The 23040-nt window shown below is 39.2% G+C and overlaps 2 protein-coding genes across 3 annotated transcripts; one reads left to right on the top strand and one right to left on the bottom strand.

Moving 5' to 3' along the window:
• The first annotated feature begins 139 nt into the window (after nucleotides 1–139).
• On the top strand, nucleotides 140–11171 carry RWDD1 (RWD domain containing 1). The gene is made up of 7 exons (XM_039731569.1): nucleotides 140–295; nucleotides 1959–2024; nucleotides 3212–3342; nucleotides 4371–4514; nucleotides 5513–5645; nucleotides 6891–6953; nucleotides 8748–11171. Exons 1-7 carry the CDS (start codon nucleotides 223–225, stop codon nucleotides 8858–8860), a joined length of 723 nt encoding a protein of 240 aa, XP_039587503.1. The 5' UTR covers nucleotides 140–222; the 3' UTR covers nucleotides 8861–11171.
• Nucleotides 11172–12315: 1144 nt separating this feature from the next.
• ZUP1 (zinc finger containing ubiquitin peptidase 1) lies at nucleotides 12316–22366 on the bottom strand. Of its 2 annotated transcripts, none has more exons than XM_039731598.1 (9): nucleotides 21135–22366; nucleotides 19555–19671; nucleotides 18512–18621; nucleotides 17590–17758; nucleotides 15878–16066; nucleotides 15397–15565; nucleotides 14610–14761; nucleotides 14056–14276; nucleotides 12316–13034 (listed from the first exon to the last, which is right to left on the bottom strand). In XM_039731598.1, exons 1-9 carry the CDS (start codon nucleotides 21322–21324, stop codon nucleotides 12987–12989), a joined length of 1365 nt encoding a protein of 454 aa, XP_039587532.1. In that variant the 5' UTR covers nucleotides 21325–22366; the 3' UTR covers nucleotides 12316–12986. The 2 variants fall into 2 exon arrangements, with proteins under 2 accessions (XP_039587532.1, XP_039587533.1); XM_039731599.1 differs by having other exon boundaries at nucleotides 21043–21142.
• Between the last annotated feature and the right edge of the window lie 674 nt (nucleotides 22367–23040).

Raw genomic sequence — 23040 nt, 5'->3', positions numbered from 1 at the left:
GCCGGGGACCAGCCGGACCGGCCTCACACCACGGCAGCCGCACCGCCTCCCTCTCTCTCTCCGTCCCTCCCTCCAGCCCAGCCCAGAGGCGGCATTCCCGCCTACCGCGAGCGCGGGGCATGCTAGGAAGGGCCGGGACGGGGCCGGGACAACGCAGGCGCGGGCGGGGGTGGCGGCGGCGTCGCGGTGCGGGCGGCCCATGGCCGTGGGCGGCGGGCCACGATGACCGACTACAGCGAGGAGCAGCGCAACGAGCTGGAGGCGCTGGAGTCCATCTACCCGGACTCGTTCACGGGTGCGGGGCCGCGGCGGCGGCCGGCGTGCGGGGCGAGGAGCGGGAGGAGGAGCGGGAGGCCGCGGCGGGGCTGCCGCGGGTCCCGCGGGGGCTCCGAGCCGCGCGGCTCGGGCGGGTGCTCGGGGTGCTGGTTCGCTTTCCCTGGCCGGGAAGGGCCGAGCGCTTGATGGCCCCTGTGGCCCGGTCCGTGGGCGCTGCCCCTGCCGCGGCTGACGCCGTGGCACAGCAGCCAGCCCGGCGTGGGCAAGCCGGTCCCCTGCGCTGGAAGGATGCGCTTCGGAGAGCATCCTTTCAAAAGATGCAGCCCTGGGAACTGGTTTGTGTGCCGACCGGCTTTCCTTAGCAAGCTTGTCGCGGACGTGAGGCATGGGATCTTTTGGGGTGCTTAAAGGTGCTGTTTTCTCCGTAAATGTATTGTCAGTACCTGCCTTACAGGGTTGCAGGTGAAAAAAAGACCAGCTTTAATTCCCTGGTGCAGCATGTTATGCTGCTGAAACTTTCATATTGTGGATACATTGGTTCATCATTTTTTCAGGATTTTCAATTTACCATCAAACAAGAGTATCCAAATGCTGCCTAATCCAACATGATTTTTTTGGCATTCTGTATCCAAAGAATATTAACAGTGGAAAAATCGGGGCATTTTCTGTTTCCTTCCTGCACAGTGTCTACTCTGCCTAGAGTTCCACAGTGTCTTACTTGGCAGTAACTTCACCACACAAACATTTGCCCAGTATAATTGCCTATTGCTTCAATCTGAAAATCTTTTCAGGTCTTCAGTTTTATGTTAAAGATTACTTAAAGGTATATGACTTGATCTCTGGTAGCTGGGGATGGTGGATATCTGATATTGATATAGAAGTCATATTCTTCCATACAACCTTTACTGTGATGCTTACTCAGAGTTATTGTTCACTCATTTAATGCTTTTATGCCCAAGAGAGGAGAGGGGAATAAAGATCCTAGTAGTACATTAGCAATTAGGCAAAACTCAGTTGATACTTTGAGGGCATGTGCACTAATTTAGGCATAGGTTATAACAGAGATGCAGAGCACCTCTTATGTTAGTATGTGGTCTGCAACCCACAATTCAGCAATGAGGTTTTAGCCTGTGAAACGCAGGTCACAGCTCTTGCTGTGTTGTGTTGTCTGTCTTCTAGCTGCCTGATTCACACACTTTCATTCTAGTATGTTGCTTGGTTAGTAGCATTTCTTGCATTAAACTGTTTTAAATATAGGTGGAAACATATTGTGAAAATAGATCATGGTCAAGAGTGCACTGGATGCTCATCAGGCACATTTAGTGCAGTAAAGCAAATCAACTTTGATTGCTTTCTTCATGCAGTCAGTGCACTACCAGAAGTTGTTTGATTTGATTTGCACTTTGTGGAACACTGAAACTTCCAGAAGAGAAAGTTTTCCAAAAGTGAAACCCTTTGGTATTGTTTGATGATGTATGCTCTCATTCAGAGACTCCAGGCATCACATTGTATGGAAAATAGCTGTTAAATGAAAAGTATTACCTTAATAAGTTAAAAAGGCCCTTAACGCTCTAGTAAGATCTTAGTTTCTTTATAAGTCTTTAAGAAGCTCAGTTTCACTGATGTGAAGAAGTAATTAATTTAAGGACTCTCCCTGACTCTTGCTTTTTTCCTTTGAACAGTATTGTCAGAAAAGCCAACAACTTTCACAATCACTGTGACATCTGAAGCTGGAGAAAATGATGAAAGTAAGTTGATCATGTCTTACTCAGAAACTTCTCCTGTATATGTTTAAATCTAATTCTGTCACCAACAGCTATGTATACCTCCACTTAGATCCTTGTAAGAGCCTGGTACAGCAAATATTCCTTTGCAAATATAGTTCAAGGATTTGGGTGATCCTTGTTCAGTTTGCAGAAACGTTGTGCTGTCACTGTAGGACTTCTTTCTTCTGAATCTCAAAGGCTTTGTAGTGTAACTTCAAAAAGTATGGGTTGTCACCATCCTTCCAGTGGCTTACAGACATGTTGTGAGGGGATTTGTTTTCTGGCAACTCTGTGTGTGCCAGCTACGTGGGAGAGTTGAGTCTGTGTGCTGTGAATGGGCAGCACTTAAGGAACAGCTCCAGAGCAGAAGGCTGTGGGTCCCAGGTCCTTGTGTATTTTTTGCGTGGGCATATTGTAAGCAAGCCTTACTCCAAGCAAGTTTGAAAGCTGCTGTTCTGAATACTATAACAGAAGGGGTAAATTGGTGCTGCCTTACTTAGTTTGAAAGGAGTAAGCCCTGCTTAGAGCAGGTGTCTGTGTTGCACAGACTGCTGTGCTGCTGAGAACTAAGGGAAAGCTTCTCTGGTATTCTGGGAGGATGTGTAAAAGGAACTTGATTCTCTTTTGCCTTGTTTCCATATTACCTTCGCTCTGGGCAGCTTCAGATTGAATGCATGTTTTCTTAGGCAGTTCTCTGCTTAATAACTTCCACTGGACATAATGTGTTTGTCCACAGTGTGGAGCCCTGGAACCCAACACAGAGGTTGATACTTCAACCAGGCACACAGAATCTGAGGTGTTAATATCCTGAGATTTTCTCTAGTTCTGTTACTACGACTCTTGCTCTTTTCCAGCTTTAAATAGAATCTGAGGGAGATTACTGCTCTAGTACCTGTCATATCACAGAAGGTTTTTCAGACTTCCTCAAGACCTTTCAGACATGAGTAGGTTTTAATAGTTGGTGCAAGTGTAAACTTTATCATCTTAATTTTTTTGAACTCCTGGGTTATGTTTAAATCTGTTCATATTGTTTTAACTTCGGTGTAAGAAGACTGTTCCTTAGAGGCAAGAATATTCTGTATTCTATAATCTTGAGGTTGTTGATGCAGTAGGAAAACATACCATTAAAGTTATACAGAGTTATGATCATGTGTTTCTTTATCTTGTAGCTGTCCAAACAACCCTTAAATTTACCTATAGAGAAAAATACCCGGACGAAACTCCACTATATGAAATTGTCTCACAGGAGAATCTTGATGATAATGATGTCATGGACATAATAAAACTGCTAGAGCAGCAGGTAAGGAAAACAGAATATCTTGGAATAGCTTGATACTGCTTGACACATTGGCTGGAATTTCTCTCTCAAATCAGTTGTTTTCAGAGGTATCTGCTACTCATTTGAAACTTGTTCCATGCTATAGGGACTTACTTTGTGGGTTGAGTTTGGTGAATCACATCATTGAGGTAAGATACAGGGCTAATTCAGTGTGGGCAGTAATGTAGAATAATGAAATGGAAGTGCATTAGGGCTTCCCCTCTTCTGCTTCTACCTTAAAGTGAATTTGTTTCACTCCGTGTGTGTGTGTACATATATATATATATATATGTATGTATGTGTAATATTTGTGAAAATAAGCCACCTCAGTTTCATTTGGAAATATTAAAGAATGCCACATTGATTCTTGATTATTTTTAATAACATAACTGTTTGAGGGTGGGGTGGATCTCATCAACCTTTGGGATCAGTGAGAGTGCATTGTAAAGGAAAGAAGGAAGCACTTCTTTGGTTTCTGGAATTTCTGTCAAGTCCTCATGCATTAAAATTGCTGTAATAATTGCTGTTTAATGGACATTTTTTTCATTTTCAGTTTACTTCATATAAACTTCCTTTCATCAGCTGATGTTTTCTGATTTTCCTGGGAAACTGTCTCACTTCAAAGGCACATGTAATAGAAATAAGGAATAAACTGTTCCAGGAGAAGAAAGGTTCTGAGTGACATGTCTCTTATGATTTATGATAGTCAAATATTAGAGTTGTGTTTCCACTGTAGGTTTTGTTTCATTCATGAAAAAGCCTTTCAGAGGATATCTATAATGTGTTAATAACCCAATCACAGGCATTCATCTTTATGTTTTCCTGCACACCCATTTGGGAATAACGGACTGGATTAACTGGCCGATTGAATTTGAATTTTACAGCAAGCTTTTGAGACTGGTGCAGAATGTGTCAGCTGTGCCCTCTGCATTTGCACAACATCCTGCTTTCTATAAAGATATTAATGCATTCAGGTTCTTCTTTTTGAAGTTGCCTTCTTTGTGTTGTAGGCAGAAGAAAATTTAGGAATGGTAATGATCTTCACTCTAGTCTCAGCAGTACAGGAGAAATTAAATGAAATAGTGGATCAAATAAAAACACGAAGAGAAGAGGAGAAGAAACAGAAAGAAAGAGAAGCAGAGGAAGAAGAGAAGGTATGTAAAATATTGTCTTAAAGGAAAAAGACTTTCATCTTCTTTGAAATGCATTGGTTTGATGCTGGAGCAGTTCTCAGTTGCAGTGAGAAAGGAACAGCTGTCCTAAAGGTGATTTAATTGAAACATAAGAAGATTGTTTAATGAACTTAAGTGATCTTTTTCTTGCTTTTTTCTTCAGCAGTCTTTTTAGAGTCTAACTGCAGTTAGACTCTAAAAAGTTCACAGTCCCTTCTAGCATTACTTCCTAAGGGATTTTTCCCAAATGAAATCAGATTTGCTGTAGACAGTTTTTTGCTGGAAGAAGGGGAAGCGAGAGGGAATGGGGAGCAAAAAAGACTAGAATATGTCATGCTACACACAGGCTCCATGGTTTGAGGAAGGCTGTCTTCCGTGGAAGACTGAGTGGATAGGGTGGAAGCAGTGGGACCAGTCTTCAAGACTGGTTTGCCCTTCTGTAGAATAGTTTTCACTATTCATGGATTGTACTATGTCCAGCTAATAAGTCTGAACTCACTTTCTGAGAAGTAGCTGGAGCATGATGGGACTTGGAAGGTTCTGTATTTCTGAAGACTGGCAAAGAAATTTCTGAGAAAAAATAATCTTTTTTTTCTGTTTCTGCAATATAAAAGGATTAATGTATTTTAATGGACAATAATTCATTGTAGGTTGCACTTAAGGGTTGAGAAAAAGTGCTGCCTACTTACAAATAAACTATATTAGTGGGGAGTTGTGAACTGTTGCACTCTAGGTCCAAAAGGAGTATGCAGGGTTCTTCCATGAGAGTTTTCACCTCAGTGTAGTTCTCTGAGGAGAGACTCCCATGACAAAAACCACAAGAATGTGTTCTTTATATACTCTTAGGATTAGGAGAATTTCTCAGAAAATCACAGCAAGCAGTGTTTCTGGAGTGTTGTAATTTAAATAATTAAAAGAATGCTTATCTTCACCTGTAGCTTTGCAAGTTGTGTTTACAGCCTTGTTTTCTATTCTTCCAGCAACGTTTTCATGGCACTCCTGTTACCATTGAGAATTTCCTTAATTGGAAAGCTAAGTTTGATGCAGAACTTCTAGAAATAAAAAGGAAAAAGATGAAAGAAGAAGAACAAGCAGGCAAAAATAAGCTAAGTGGTATGTTTTAATACTGGTTGTGAAATTTCTGCAATGCTACCAGCCTATAATGACAAATCTAAAAGTAATTTTTACACAGATGATAGGTCTTAGCATCCTGCTCCATCGTCTGTGTGGCTTAGCTTTGAACTGGTTCTTCTGTGGTGCTGCATCTACTTTTGACCTGATTACCTGAAAAAAACATAACCAGTGTGGTCATGCTGTATCACTGTTCTGTTTTCTCCTCACTTTTGGCTAGTTTTGGTGCAATTTGACAGAGATGGAAATTTTAATGGTATTAAGTTTCATAAAAAGCTCTACAGGACAGGGGACACACTTTGTTCCTCTCTGAAGGGTATGCATTTGGCAGTCTGCAAAGATGAGATAACAGAAATCAGGCTTATGGTTTTTCTGTTAAAGTATTGTTAGTATGTGGTGTCTGTTTTCCTCTATACAAATGTAGCTTTTAAAAGGTTCCCTTTAGAAAACCAAAACCAATCATATTCTTGAATGTCATTAGTGTGATTCCAGTATTACCATGGATACCAGGCAGTCTTGTTTGTGGATGCTTGCATGAGCAATGTAGATGGGAGACAGATGATTTATGTGAAAAGAGTCCTGAGCTTTTCTTTCAGTCCCTCCCACTCAGAAAGGCTTCACTCTTCTATGTTGTTGCCTTCAAAGCTGTGTGTATATGTGTGTGTGTAGGAGCTGGTGATGTGTGTAGATCCAAGTTGCTTTTTGAATAGGAGAATATATGCAAAAGGGTGGAGGAGTCACTTGATTTCCTTCCTAGTTCCCACAGAGGATTTCTTATGGAATACAAGATGAAGAATATAGCAATAAGGACTGAATACAGGCTGTGGGATGTAAATTTTTGCTGCCCCCCATTATTAAAGTCTTAATAACATTACAGTGACCCATTTCACTTGTGGTGTGGATGATTCCTGGATGAATTTAAAAAAAAAAAAAAAAAAACCAACAAAAAAAACCAGAATGGGGAGTTGACAGAAATGAGCAGTTAAAAACACAAAATTTGACTGCTAGAATTGGTTGATTTGAACAGACTAAAAAATAAAAAAAAAAAAAAAAAAAAAAAAAACAGAATGGGGGGTTTACAGAAATGAGCAGTTAAAAACACAAAAGACTGCTAGAATTGGTTGATTTGAACAGACTAAAATACACATGCTGACTAAATGTTGCTTTGCGTTGAGAGTTGTTTGAGAACTGTACTTGCTTATATATTGGTTTTTATTTTATTTCTAGGTAAACAGCTGTTTGAAATGGATCACAATCTTGACACCTCTGATATCCAGTTCTTGGAGGAAGGTAGGTTTCTATTTGATTCCACCACTGAAAGTCAGTGGCTTAAAAAGGTCAAAACTCCCAAGTAAAATCTGTGTTGTATTTCTGACTTAATATCTTATATCAGAATTCCTTTTACATTGGAGGAACTTTCTGAGAAGTACTGCTTTGCAGAGTGAACAGAATTTTAATTTTTCCCAAAACAAAAACCTTTCCAAGATGATCAAGTGTATTTATTTGCAGCCTTGTGCTTGAGGTGATCTTACTTACATTGCTTATATTTAAATTATTGGACTGGGAGCAAAGCAAAACAAAACAAAACAAAAAGAAAAGCAAAAACAAAATAAAAAAACTCAACTTAGCCCCGATTTTTTTTTTTCTAATAGCCAGCCTTCCCTGGCTTCAAGTATAGGCCTTGAACTTTTGTCACCTTTTCTCTGAATCTCAACACCAATAGTAAACATCTTGCAGGTCAAAATAAATGTTCCTTGCTTCTGTGCAGCCCAGTTCTTTTTCATGGTTTTGGCAGATGAGCCTCTTACCTTACCTAAAATACTGATCTGGCGCCAGCTGAAAGTTCTGTAAGCCTGTGCCAGAAAAATATTAAATTTGGAAAACCAGTTGTACTGTCTTTTAGTGTTCTAGTTTAGAATTACCTGAGTTCTGAGGTATGACAGTTCTTTAATGCAGCTGCATTATCCACTGGTATCACAAAACACAGGCAGAAGAGGGTCAAGATTCTTCTCTGCAAGTAACAATTAAAAGAAAGTTTATGAATGTCAGTGAGTGTAAACTTGAAATGTTAGTTATGGAGGAGTTTAGTTTCTTTAACAGGGAATAATTTAATCTTGTCTTCCTACAAAATACATGAAGTAAAGATGGTTTGTTGATGGCACATTTGGCTGCCTCAAGGGAGGAACAGACCTCTGCCTGGGCTCTGTGCCCAGATGATTTGGGATTAATGTATTAATTTGTAATCCTATTGCTACTGGTGATTAAAACTCCTATTCTTATTGCTGCTTGCATTCTGTCATAGATGCAACAGGTTACTAAGTCTGTTTTAATATTACAGTAGCATGTACTACTTATTTTCAGAGGATAATGGCATTATATTGTATAGGTGCCTTCAAGTTCATTGAAATAATAGAAACTTTATTTGGTGACCAGAAGATGTCACTGTTGATACATGAAAATAAAACAGCAGTCCTCGAGTTTTATCTTTTGGTCAGCAGCATCTCTTTCAGAAGAAAATGTGAAAGTAGCCAAAGCTTCATCATGCTTTTAAATCTGAAAGCAAATACATGTGTGTCAGTATATGGTGCATAAGGAATTTTTCATGAACCCTGTGCATTTATCTCACCAGGATGGTAGTAATTATTCCAGCTGTGAGGTCCTGAGCTCCTGCTTTGGTTGTCCTGGGGAGAAAGAATCTCTGCTTCTGACAAATGTGAATGTTAATTTCATGTTCCCAATGAATTCTGAAGTTCTGTGTGACATTTCTCTTGGCTGGGTTTTGATACAAAGAAAACTTCAACTGTAAAAAGATAAAATGTGGCGTTTACTTTTCCATATCTATTTGATGTATAAAAGCCAAGTAAGCTAGCAGCTACCTACACTGAAGAACTAATATGAAAAAATCCTATAAAATGTGACATTTACTTTTCCATATCTATTTGATGTATAAAAGCCAAGTAAGCAGCTAGCAGCTAGCACCTACCTACACTGAAGAACTAATACGAAAAAATCTTGTATGTTTTGTTGTTGTTGTTAATGTTTTCCTTGTTGCATGAAATTAAAGTATCTTTCTGTTCCTTGCAGCTGGAAACAATGTGGAGGTTGATGAATCTTTATTCCAAGAAATGGATGATTTAGAGTTGGAGGATGAAGAGGATGACCCTGACTACAACCCTGTTAATTTAGATAGTGATTAGACTTATTTGAACTGATTCTGTCATCAGTATGGACATATGTAAGGGGAGAGGGGCAGGCAGGAAAGCCACAGCATCTGTGGTTTTAGTAATGTGTATTGCTTTTCTTTTTTCATAATTTTTTTCCAAAGAAAAAAACAATTTATTTTAAATCCAGGAGAAGTCTTCTGATGACTTTCACTATAAATAAATTTACTTTTAATATTTCAAATGAAAAATTTGAGAAATATTGATCTGTCTGAAAACACTTTTCTATTTTCTCTAATTTTTTTTCTCCCTACATCTTTAATTGTCCTTTGAAGAGATGTGGCAACATGCAAGATGGAATGATGTTACAGCAAGCACTAAACACACCTGCATCTGAATGCTGAGCAGCTTTTCTGCTGTCTTCCACCTGGGATAAACATGGGCAGCTTTGGTGAATAAAAGGGATCACATACTATGCAGTTATTTATTTTGTTGTTCCTCCTGTGGAATCTTTTAATAATTCAAGTCAGTTCTGGTGCCCCAATTTTTCAGCTTAGATAGACAGCACTAGTCACCTTTGTTGTACAGCCTTATTAAAGTCTAGTGGAAACCATTTCCATACAATTAGAATGAATTTTTTTGCCATAGTAATGAATAATATTTTCACAATGGTGATTTCAGGTCAGTAGGGAAGAAAAAATCAGAATGTGAAGCCTCTTAAAGTTTGGTTGGTTTATTCAGAGATCGTTTGGGTTTTTTTTGAATGTGTGCCTCAATGAATTTCTGTGAAAAATCAAAACCCACCTTAGGAAAATTAGTTTGCTTTTGGCAGCAGACTGTATTGAAACACTATGAGTGGAGTGCACATTACAGCAGCAGGGTTTACAGAGTGCTCTATAGGTTTGAATGTAACTGGTGTAGTTTTAGAAACATTGTCTTGGCAGCCTGTGAAGGTTAGCACAGAATGCAGTAAAGCTACACATCAACTTGGGGATGTTGCCCATCCTTCAGAGTTGTTTCTGGAGCTAACAGCTGTTGGACTCCTCACTTACCACCTCCAAAAAGCCCAAACACTGCAAAAACTGCAGTGTTTAAACATGCTGTGTTTGAAACTGCAGCGCTACAAGGACGATGGTGTCAAAAGACAGCTTTCCAAACAGAGAGACAGGCACCTCAATGATTAAACACTGTGTGCTGAATTTTAAATACTGTTAGTAGACTGCCTTAACTGTGCCAGCTTCAATCTTTGAAGAGGGTTGCACTAAAGTATCACATTGCTTAGAGGAATAATAAATTTATGAATTTTGGTATTTGAAAATTCCATAGTCAAGATGAGAAGTTTAATTATGGAATTCATTTAATGGTTATAAGATTCTCTGCTCATATCGCTCGAGAACATCTGTTTAGGATGACCTCCTTTAATATGGTTTTATTTTTTTCATTCAAGTTAAATGAATTTCTAGTAGATAGAAATAAGTGTTCAAGTACCCTGTAAATACTTTTATAAATTAACCATGTGCCTTTGTTCCTACAGTCGTCCCTTTGATCTTTTTAATTTTGGCTACTAAGAACTCTAGATAAGCATCTAGGTCTCAGTGATAATGTTTTATGTTTCCAAGCAATAAGCAGGATCTGTGCTTCAGATCAGAGTTACCAGATACATTAAAAAAATTGTGAGCTAATGTGATATCAAATCTTGTCTTTTCCAAAGAGACAGTTGGATTGAAAGCTTCATAGTTACTACATCCAGCTTCCTGTGTAATTGCTAGGATGCTTTAAAATGCTCTTCAGCACTGAACTTATTTCTGGTATGTCTCAATTCAGCTGCATAAAACCCCATTTAATCCTAAGGCTGCTTTGCATTTCCAGCTATGTATGTTTAAAACTGCTCTTTTTTCATAAAAGGATTGAATTTGAGCTCTCTAAATTTGGACCAAATCCAAGAATCCTGCATAGTCTGTGCAAATGTGATAATCAGAAAATTTTCCAAGTAGATCACTGATAAGTCATCTACCTATGAAAGTTTCTCATTACTTATATTTCTAGAATAATGAAGTTTTCTAGTCTGTTTTCAAACTAACATATTTATTGGTTTTCATGCAGAGAATGTATAGCTTAAAAAAATGTTAAAATTATGTAAAACAAGTTAAAATGTGAAAATGTGTTTTTGCTGTTACATTTCAAAGCAGAGGAAATAATAAGGGTTGAAGTGACAAAGAAATTGCATAAAGACTGTTCCTCCAGGTCCTTGGAAGAAGTTGTAGCGACTCAGTCTGAACTGCAGATTTGTTTAGCTTTGTTAGCAATTAACATCTGTGAAATAAAAAGGGAATTTGACTGAGAATAAGCTTGGCTCTGTGTGTGTATGTTAGTTTGCTAAAGTGAACAGAGAAGGGTTTTTTAGCTGGGATATTTAAATTTGCTTATCTACTTTGGATTAAATTAAAAACTAACTCGTACTAGCTGACTTAAACCCCATTTATAAACTTTGACAGAATTACAGTAATTTAAATTCCTGATGTTGACAACCTTTCTTGTATATTGTTTCTGACTGCCTCAGTCCAAAGCATGCACTGTGCATGGAGGCAATAGTGAGTTGCAATACTGCACCTTGACCAGAGCTAATTTAGTTTTGAACAGGCTGGATGTTTTGAGTAGTTGCTGCCAGAGCTCTTAAAATTCAGAGGATGGTGCCTCTGGGGGTAAAATCTCAAGCATGCTGCAAAGCCTAGGAATTTGCATCCAAATTATGACTGCAGTATTGGCATCTCTCTGTCCTTCCATTTGACACCTGCATCACAGATCAGGGCTGATACACAGGAGCTGATAGTCCCCCAGTTCCCAGGAACTCTCTTCCCTAGTCTGAGCCCCTCTAATGTTCTAAGTATTTAAACCTTTCACAGCTTAAAGGCTTCTACATACCTACTGAATGAATGCATTTTCATAACTATTTTTAAAAATTCTATGAGTATTTCAGAAAAATCAGTGATTTATGGATTGTAATATCTGTACATGTTCACATGTTTCACTGCTTCCAAAAATGACAAATTCTTATTGCCAGAGGACATGAAACATGAGAGAAAGCAGTTAAGGCTCTTACACCAGTATTTAGGTGTCAGCATAGAAGGCAGTCTAAATGAAAGGGATGAATCTGAACTCCAATTACAATAGGTGGATGCATGATAGAGCTGGTAAAGCAAAAACACCCTGTGCTACCTCTGTAACACACTCCCCCATCCCTCCCAGCCCTCAGCTCCCCTCCTGGAGGGGCAGAGCTCTTACATTCAACCAGAGCAGCATGTCCTAGATACACTAAAGTGCCTCAAACACCCAAGACATTTGTTTCAGCAGACAGCTCCAGTCTCTTAAATAGCATTAACCCCACACAACAGAGGCACTAGTCAAAAGGCAGTGTCCTTTTGGGATATACATTATAAAACACAGAAAAAATAGAAATTAAAAAAAAAGGATGAAGTGAAGATAGAATAAACACTTTTTAAAAATATATTAATTTTATTCATTCATGGTACAAAAGGAATCTTTTCTTCCTCTCCCCCAAAGAATTGTCTTGCATAGCACCTAAAGCAAGCACACACACTATATTTTGGACACCACTTTTGTCAGACCTCTTAGCCAATGCCAACACTGATCCACTTCCTAAGCACATGTATTCAAGTTATACATCTAGAGAAGCCAGCTAATGGAAAATAAGTTTACTAGTAAATTAATCCCTGGTGCAACAGACTGAACCCTGAAGAAACAGAGGACTGGCCGCTGTGGCAACATGAACACATTTAGAAGCAAACCATGACCAGGAACTCCAATGAAGTAGCTCCATAGAATCTTTCTCCACTGCTCATTAACAATAGTGTATAATTTGCTACAAGACAGTAGATGTTGCTAATTCTAAGCAACTAAGAAAATAACACATTTTCTAGTGAGATAAGGACCGCAATACTTTAGAGTTACATTTGTATCAAGATGCCAGAGTTTTGACTGAACACAAAAACTACAGGTTTACTCCAGTGTTGTGCATTCCCAGAGCTCCCAAGCATTTATGGAGACACAGTTTAAGTTTAAAAATTGTTGGGTGAGGGTCACAGTCCAGAAGTTTAATGCTTTGCACCCAGCCAGTTCCAGAAGCAGGTTACAAAGGTATCCTTTAAGGAATCTTCTCTGATGTTAAGACCTGAGAAGCATGGCAACGAGCCTAAAAATAGGTGGGGAGAGAGGAAAAGAAAATACTTTAATGAACAAAAGCAGCACTTTAAAGAGCTTCTTCCAAATTAGCATTTAGTAATCTTAATGAGTGTTAGGGTTTACATTCCATCTTACTGAAATGGGAGCTTCCAAGACAACACTCTAAACAACTGATATTAAATATAAATAAAATTTTTGAAAACAAGAAAAAAGTGGCAAACCAAAACCAAATGAACATCACCACCATCACCAAATCCCAAACAACACCTTTTTTTACTCCACGTCCTGAAGTTTAAGGCTTTTTCCCACTAGGAGGAGAGGATGGTTATGTTTCACTGATATTTCTGACATGTTCAGGGCCAGGAAACACTTAAGACAATACCTCATTTCAACATACCCATTAAATATAGCTGAGCAAGTGATTCAGTTGCCAGTTATTTCACAGTTTAAATAAAAGTGTGTCCTGAAGCTTGAACATGCTGAACAATGCTGATATGACACCCCAGAATTGGAACATAGGTCCTCAGAATCAATTTGTTAGTGTAGGAAAGAAAAAGCTTTAGAAACAAAAACCACATTTGACAATCTGCTGAAAACTTCTAAGGTCTTAAAAAAGGTAAAATGCCCCAAAGTCAAACATATGGATAGGATTTATAAAAATTTCAACAGCTCAAGCCTCTGAATGTAATTTTGCACTGTGTTTGTAAGTAACTTACATGCTCACAGTCAGTTATTTAGGAGAAAACATTGTAAGAAAAAGGAAAATTTTAAAAAGCCTAATTTACATCTGCAAACAGCTGAAAGCTTCATACAAGACCTAGAAGTTGTAAGCCAGATCCATTTATATGCAAAATGTTATTGGTTTTGATATCCTGGGATTATATAAGCAGAAAGCAGGAGAGAAAACGATCAAGGAAAGTGAAAAGATGCAAAAAAATCCCTTGTGCAACCATATATGCATATGCATTCAAAGAACAGATGCAGATGGTCTTAAATTTTCACAAACAGAAACTGTTTTCTGAGATACTTACAGCTTTCTCTTCCAAAGAGAGCACCCCATCTACAGCCACTATCTGATATTGCTTTTCTTTTAGGCTACCCACAAATTTCCGAAGTAGTCTGAGACCAGTTCCATCACTGTTTTGTTTCAGGAGTTTCTGCATTTGTTGGGAAGAACATCCTGGGTCAAACAGTAGCAAACATAAGCTTTTGTTCTTCTTCTCTTCTATTCCAACAACAGTACGACTGTGGCCTAGTATCAAAACAAGAGTTTCAGTAGTTTAGAAACACATAAATCCCATTTACTACCCTGTAACTTATGACTGATTTTCAGATCAAGGAAGGCATTACTCAAAATTTAAGATAGTTATGAGATTACATGTCAAAAAGTTGAGATCCCAATCACATTCAGCTCTTCCATCCAATAAAAATACAAACTGTAATGTTGCTCTTACTAAATAGGAAAACTACAGGAAATAAAACCAAGCCTTCAATTCAATGAAGGACTAAAAAATGCTGCTCTGAACTGCAGTATCTATAAAGAGAGATAGAGAATAGCAAGAAACCAGCATATTGTGACACTGACCTTGATGTTGCAAGTAGATAGGTGGTTTGGAAGTACACACCACCTTTGCACCACCTTCATTATCTGTAGAATAGTAATGCAAAATCCACTCAAACAAGCGAGGATGTGTACCCATAGGGCCAGTGGGTTTGTGAAAGTCAATGATTTGGCACCTACAAAACATTGAGAATGAAAACAACAAACTTTCAAGCAGGTTGCTACTTTTCACCTCTAGGGTCCCTGTCTCCTGCACCCAGTGGTCCTTACAACTTTCTTATTTTTCAATACAGGAGTAGGGGACACATAATTACAAAGCAATGAAACATATACTGTCACAAACTGGAAAATGTATTAGATAAGAAAGAAATGCTCTACTTTGTTGAGTCTAACAAGAACTTGTGAAACTTGCAAAAATTAATGCTACTTTTTTAGTATGTTATACATGTACATTATAGAATCCAATTAAAAGCCACAGAAAATAGCTGAAATTTAGATTCTTCCTGAGAAGAAGCTTTCAGAGAAATTAAGTTCTTAATCAATGCTTTAATTTATGCATACGCGGCATAATTCAGCATCAATCTCAATGATCGAAGCAGTTACTCAGTTTATGTACCTCCTACAAGTAGTTACATGTACCTGTAAGTAGTTATATAGCTTCATGCTGCATTAAATCTGACTTGTTTATATATGGTTCAATTTAGTCACTAAGGTGGCTTTGTCATCACACAGTTGGGAATTCTAACCTTTAAAGGTACAGCACTTAAATCAGCAGTTAATAATAACAACCACAACAAAAAGCAATATTTACTTTATCCTGAGACTGGTTAACAGTGAATAAATTTCACATGCTCCTATCCATGCTTTGGAACCATGTAATCTGTTGTTGAAGTGAGATGCCCCATGAGGATCAAAACCTTCTTTCCAGGCATCTTCAATCATGGACTGAATCTTTGGGATACTAGGAATTAGTGTAGTATCTGGAACAGAAAAGCTTTTGAATTGTTGTTACAGTGACTGGAATAGTCTATTAATTATAACTATTCAGCTTCTTTTATAACAGGCATTTGATGTTACAAAGATGCACCAAAATAACTAAAGGTAAAACTTCAACCACATCATTTCTTGCCCATATTCACCTCTGACTCTTCCACAGTAAGTTCTAGTGGTGTAACCACCATTTAATAGGTATCATTGACCTTGTGAGACTTGCTGTGTAAATGAAAAGGCCAAACATCAGTCAGCAGGTTGTCATCCAAGGTACGTGGAACAAGCAGCATTTTGTTTAATACCTCTCAGGCAGTCGTTGTAGAAGCTGTTTTGCAACAGTGAGGAAAGGAGCATTTGGAAATTCCTGTAACCACAACCCCAGCCTCTGTCACCCAAAGATGAGTGGAAGTGATCTACTCCTGCTGAAAGCCACACACGCCTCACATCTTTGTTCTCACTCTGATAGTACTTGCACAATGCTTCAATGACTCCTAAAGAAGACAAAATGTGAAGTTTATCTGTAACATGAACTGTAAAAGGTGTATCTGTAAAATGTTACCAGAAGATTCCTTCCCCAACTTGGAACAGATACAGATTAATACAATTTATTTTAAAACTTCATTATATTTAGAGCCCAAATCACAAAAGCAGTGGAAATTGCCCCTAGTTAATTTCAGTGGTCTTTACTTTGATGAATTTATGTGCTATGAAGCTTTCAAAACTAAATCTATTATTTTCACTGTTGCTACACAGTAGTTATTTAAATTAAACAGCTTGGACTAAATTATGAACTGTGATAGTCAAAGGAACTATTACAATGATATAGAAAAAATATGTCACCAATAAAGCATTCCTATGCCCACGCCACCTCCAGCACATCATCTTAAAAACATGGCAATACTTATGCATACTATGTAAACCTTTTACTCCCCCCAACTTATTTTTCCTGGGGAAACTAAGAGGGGAAAAAAAACAACAATAACAACAACAACAAAAAAAAGGAATGGCAGAAATGTCACAGAGCTTGAGAATTATTGTAAATATTTTGAAATAATGCTCTTGCATGATATTCCAAGTTCTCCTTTGTTACATGAAAAAATATGTTTGGGAATACTCTCTCCAATTCATATATTTAAACCCTCAAAGCCCTTTCACAGCCATGCTGTTGTGAAGAGAATTATTCCATAATCACCACAAATTATTTTCTAACAACCACTCTGAAATCCATATCATTACCAAGAATGAAAACTTTAAATGTGTTATTTCCACGCAATCCGTTTCACAGAAGACATTTTATTTTACCTGTCAAGAACCAAGTGGATATTTTGTAAGAACCACTAGCAACAGGCTCAAAGACCATTGAATTGTGGTCTTGGAAAGACACGGGAGCCTTTTGAAAGGGACACAGAGACCCATCTGCCCTGTGTTTCTGCACCAACTATAAAACATTTAAGAGAAGATGTATCAAGTAGATGTCTACTCCTCCCAGTCCTCTCTTGGGCTTTGTAATCAGGTGAACACTGTGCTTACCTGCAACCAGCTTACACAATATAACAATTAACAGAAATACAAGACAAAAAGCTGCTGCAAATTTGAACAGCTACACCGGATTAGGAACCAATGAATACTAAGCAATAATCAAGCACAGGAACCAAGGGCAATCAGCTTGTGACATGTGCATCTTCTGATACATACAATACATCTATTGGTGCCCTTAACCAGACAACTGGGTTCCAAGTTCCACAGCAAAAAAAAAAACAAAAGAAAAAAAAAGAAAAACAGCCTGCAAGTTAGAACACAGATTAAAAATATACCAAGATATGATTTAATTTCCTTATTTAGGACTTTACAACTGTAACAATTTGGATTGATTTAGAAAATTATGCTTAGAACTAGGACACAGCCAATATTAAACAATTAATTATATAAAGAATTATATATAAAGATTGGTTTGGTCAATACAATCGAAGCTCTAGAAAGTACAGTTTTAGTTGTATAATTTCAGCATCTTTACCTGATGTCTTAGTTCTGCCATCATCTATACCAGAAGCCAAACTTTCCATCATGTCAGCTTTTCTCTTATGATATTCAAAGGGCTGCATCCTTCCTCTATCAACTTCTCTTTCCATATTCTTTAGAAATTGCTGCTTGAAGCCACCAGAATTATCCAAGCCATACTGTCTCTGTTAGGGATGGAATGTGCATGATTTAAATCACATTTTTTAAAATTCATCTTTTGTCCATGCAGTTCCTCAAAATCACTATTAGTAACTTTGAAAAACTTTGAGACATAAAAACTTCAAAATTATAATTATTTTAGAGCTGAAGACCAAGCTTCATTCCTGAACATGAATATGGGACTAGGAAAGCCACACCTGGAAGAGCAGACACATCCCTCTGCTCCCTCTTGGCAGAGCCATCAGCACAGAGGCAGTCTGGCAAGAGGTAGTGTGAGTGGGAAGTGAGTTACCAGGGCTGTGAGATGGGAGACAGAGGGAAGCGGGACCTGGAGCAGGTGATGGTATTCCAGTAAAGGACAGCCAGGATGCTCAGAGCCTTTGGCACTCTGGCAAGGAATATGCTCCAGGCTGCACTGCAAGGCAGAGCACAAGAGCTGGCTGGAGCACAGGCAACAGGTGTGGAGGGAGAGCAGAACAGCAAGCACAGGGAGCAGCAAGCCCCATCCTGAGCCAGCACCACTCAAAGCTGTAAAGCCAAGTAGCTCAAGGCTGTCATGTCCAGCATTCTGCCAGGATCAGCATTGCCAAGAGACCGAATTTGCTTCCAACCCATGCCTGCACCATTATCTCAACACAGACTGTGTGGCTTGCACAGTCTGACCTGGTAAGGCCATTCCAGGACATTACAATTCCAAGATACTCAGCTTCTAAAGGCACAACTGGTTTTAAGTTTACCATTTAGAAACAAGAGTGTACCTGCAGCTTTTGAAATTCTTCTCTCTCTCGCTTCTCTTCTTCTGATCTCTGCCGTTCATCTTCTTCAGTCTGGAGTTGCTGAGCCAGTTCTAGATCTCTAATGTTCCCACCTATCCCAGGACAACATTTCAAAGTGAGGGGACTTGGTCAGGAGGGTAGTAATGCTTTGAGTTTAATTTTCAGAGATTCCTTTCTAAGCAGACATACGTAAACACAATTGGGCATTAATTTTAGGAGATGCACCCCGCATTATTTTGAGCTATTAGCAATGAACGCTGAACAGGACTGACTGCATTCAGTCTACCAAGACTCAGTCTCTTGACTCGGACAAAGTTCATGCAGTTACTGGAGCAATTACTTGGCAAATAATGCACCTACCTGTAGCACTGAGAAGACAGTTTTTGTTTACTGTGTTTCACTTCACTGTTAGCAAGAAGTCTCAGTTCCTTTAATACCACTTATTAGCATCTAGGACCATTGCTAGCAGTCTCACAAGGAAGTGACAAAAATTTACAATCAGAGAACTGAATAGGGAATTCGCTAAGATTCTCTTAGCTGTGTTATAAAATAAAGTTAATTTAGATTTTTTAGTTTAACACTATGATTAATGAATCAAAAAAGTATTTGCAGAAATTAATTGAGAAAAAAAAATAAAGTTTTCATAAGCTATAAACTCTCAACTCATCACAGTGGAACATGCCACTGTAAACTCCATTTATGTAAACCTTCTATAGAGCTAGAAAAACAAATATATATTACTGTTGTCTTTTAAACATGTCTTGCTCTAAGTTTTTCCTTTGGCTAGCATGCATTCATTTACTTAGCAAGCATGCATAGACAAAGATTTCCTTATTAGCCTGGTAATTAAATAGAGCACTTGGGCAAGTGATAGGACCTTAGCTATGTTAACTTCATTATACATGTGTCCAAATTCCCTTTAAATACAGATTTATTTTTTTCATTTCAAGTGAGATTCTACACTACAACATGCAAGTATCTGCAAATGCTTTCAAGTATTATTAAGCCTGTACCCTTTCACGTACCTTCTGAAAAGTTATGCTCCTCTAAGTGTAAATCCACGTGTTCTTCAAGAATCTGAATGTTTGTACAGGTGAGACTACACATAGGACATTCATACAGCTGTTCACCATTCCCTGTGTCTGCAAAAGAAATTCAGTTTCTTGATTAATGCAATTCCTGTGGTTCTTTGCTAGAATCAGCCCCTAACTGATATACAATCTAAAACAAATACACAGTAATGAAGTTTGTGTTGCCACTGAAATTCCCCAGTGAAAGGCAGCAAATTCTAAACTATTGCTCTCTTCACCACTTAAGAATTTGTAACTAAATACATGAAAAATTTAAGACATTATTTTCCTTCTTTCAATTAAGTTTTTCCCCATTTAACTTACAAATCACAATTTGCTATGATAATATTTGTACCAAGAAATGTTTAGTCTGAAATATCAAACCATTAATGTGTTCTGCTAACAGAAAAATTTAATGTTCATGTAATAACACAGCAGCTGTTGGCCTGAAAGAATAAAAAGTGCTGTTATTCTTATTTTGTTGGTCTTCCCAATTCTCCTCAAATACTGTTCTTCTTGCAATTTCAGGATTATTATCAAGAGTACCACATAGTATTGGTAAAGTTCAATAGGATTTCTGGAGATCATCTCATCCCTGGTAGAATGGTGACATTAAATAGGTTAAGTTACACACAGCTTTTCCCAGCCATTTTTTGAATAATTCCAAGTATAGACTCCTCACAAATTCCCCAGAGGAACATGTTCTAGTGTTTAACCACTTTCACAGTAAAAATAAGTGTTCTTGCATTCAAATAGCATTCCACATATTCTGACTTGTGCCCACTGCCTGTTGTCACTGGGAACCACAGACAAATGCTTGACTCCATCTTTACTGCAAGTTCCTAGGATTTATCTCCACCTTCCTCAGTTCACAAAACACAAGAACTGGTATCCTGTGTTAGCAGTTTCTGGAAAGCATTTGTCCCAGCTAAATGTTTATGACAGGTTGGAGGAAAACTTGGTGGTACAATCATCTAAATTCACCACAACCATTTAACGTAACACTACAAAATACAGTCTTCTGAAACCTGTTAAACACATAAAAAACCCAAAATACTTTAATACAACTATTTTTAAAGCAGAAACTGACATGCAGGCAAATAAATTATTCAAGCTCTGCATTACCTGCACACATGGAAATGTTCAATGCTACGACCTGCGAGTGGGGTGGGTGGGTTCTTGGGGGTTTGTTACGAAAAACATTTGTTACGAAAAACATTTTAATGACAGATTATGCAGCGTGGTTGGCTGTACCGGCACATTTTGCATCCGAACCATCATTTATCTAGTCAGTGCATGTAGCTGGTTACATCCCAAATGCCAGTCTTCTAAGGCTATTACCCACCAGCAGAGATGCCACCTTTAAGTTTCTGAAATAACTACCAGCATTCGGCCAGTTAGCCAAAACAAAATTCTGATCAGGCCCAGAATAACCTACAGTACCTAAACACATAACTGCTTCCTTTGTCCCAGTTTATCCCCGGACCGGTTCCCGTTGCCCCCCGATCCCCGCGGTCCCTCGCGGCGCCGCTCACCCGTGCCCGGGGCGCCCAGCAGGTGCCCGTGCCGCGCCCGGACGTGCTCCTCCAGCTCCCGCCCCGCCGCCTCCCCGCACAACGGGCACTCGGGCGGCGCCCCGGGGCTGCGGGAGCCGGGCGGGCCCGGCTCCGGGTGGGCCGTCTCCATGTGCCGCCGGAGCTCTCTCCGGCGGGGCACTGCCCGCATGGCAGCTCGGTCGGGCTGGGACGGCGTGGCGGTTCCTCAGGCAGGAGGGCTCTGCCATCCTCCCGCTTCCCTGCCTTGCTGCTGGTGGAGGGGGCTTTGCACCGCTTCTGCCGGGGCCGGGAGTGAAGAGCCGTTCGTCGCTGTGCAGCCCTCAGGCTGGCCGGGTGTCCGGCCCCTCGGGCTGACAGCTCGGGCGGCCCCGGCGGTCTCGCACCGCCCGGTCCGTGCGGGCTGCGCCGGTGCAGAGGGGGCGGGGGGACAGCGAGCCGCCGTGTTTGGGGAGCCTTAGGTACCTACACAGGAAGGAGGAACAAAAAAAAAAAAAAAGTAGTGTGATAGGTGTTAGGGTATGCACAACAAGTGGGTGCAATGCAGGATGTGGTGGGTGGAAGGATTTAATGTTAAAACGGGTGTAGTTTTGTAGGACAGAACTGCGGGTTTGCTTGGATGTAGATGCAGAAGGTGTGAAAAACCAGGGACTGCCAGTCTTTTTGCCCTTGTGATGTCTATATCCAAAGCCTTGTGGGGGATGGAAGCTATAAATTTATCAGTTTTTCTCTTTTAAAACAGTTCCGATGAGACCTTCCGTCCAGTTGACCTTCTGTAACACTTCAGAGAGGTGGTGGCTGGGTTACTTTGAACGTGCATTTCTCTTGTTCAGTCCATTTTCTTGGCCTGACAGTTTCATTGGCACAACTAAATTAGCAAAGCATGAACGATTAAGAAAGGGATGGTGTTCTAAGACTAGATAATCCACTGGTATTGTTGGGGAAATAAAGTTACATGATTGTTGCTAGAAATTTGCCTTAGACAGTGCACACTTAGCCTTGTGCAGAGATGTCGGTAGTTTACTTAAGTTCTTGTGGAGCAGATACTTGGGTGAAACAGGCTGCCAAGTCCTTGTGGTGCCTTGATGTCAGCCTAAGTTTGCAGTCTGCTTTCCTCTCATAACTTATGTTTATTGCTTAGTGGTCCTTGGTACTGCTGAAAAAAGTTTAAAAAAAAACCAAACCAAAACAAAAAAACCCAACCCAAAGCAAATTGTCTCAGTGTGGAAGTTGCCAGAGAATTTTACATAGCTTAAAAAAAACCCAAAACAAAACAAAAAACCCAACCCAAACAAAAAACCCAAAGCAAATTGTCTCAGCGTGGAAGTTGCCAGAGAATTTTACATAGTTCAGGAGCTGTAGTTTACATGTTTTCTCCTTGTAGCAGAATTCCAGAGGAATGATCGCTTGTGTAGAGTCTTGTTTTTAACTGTTTGTCAGATGAAGGCTTCAGTTCTAGCTTTAAAAAAAGGCACCGTGCTATTAACAACCTTTTCCACTCTGTTTGATCATTCTGGTGACAGAATCTTGAACTATCACTTTTATCTTTCCACAGCTGATATACCTGAACTGACAGTCAGATTCTAATCTTGTAAATCCATGACAAGAACTGGTAATTGGAATGAGACAATAATTTTGTTAGTTTCAAATGAAAAAGAGTATGCCTGTCTGCGTGCCACTGACCCTTAAATTATTTTCCTGCACACAGTTTAGAAGGAAAAGCGTAGCCCTTAGATTTTGTTATGTTTGTGAGATAGTGAAAATAAAGAAACAATGCCATACGGTATTAAATGAAGCAGTAATTACTGCAGGTTTTCTTCTAAAGTTTGTGTTTATTTGTAATATATTTAATGTCATCTTTATGAGAGGAGGAAATTTTTTTGCTTGC

The sequence above is a fragment of the Passer montanus genome, unplaced genomic scaffold (genome assembly GCF_014805655.1).
Source record: "Passer montanus isolate IOZ18808 unplaced genomic scaffold, ASM1480565v1 scaffold79, whole genome shotgun sequence".
Classification (NCBI taxonomy): domain Eukaryota; kingdom Metazoa; phylum Chordata; class Aves; order Passeriformes; family Passeridae; genus Passer; species Passer montanus.
Note: the sequence above shows the minus strand (reverse complement) of the source record. Positions and strands in the feature narration are given on the sequence as shown.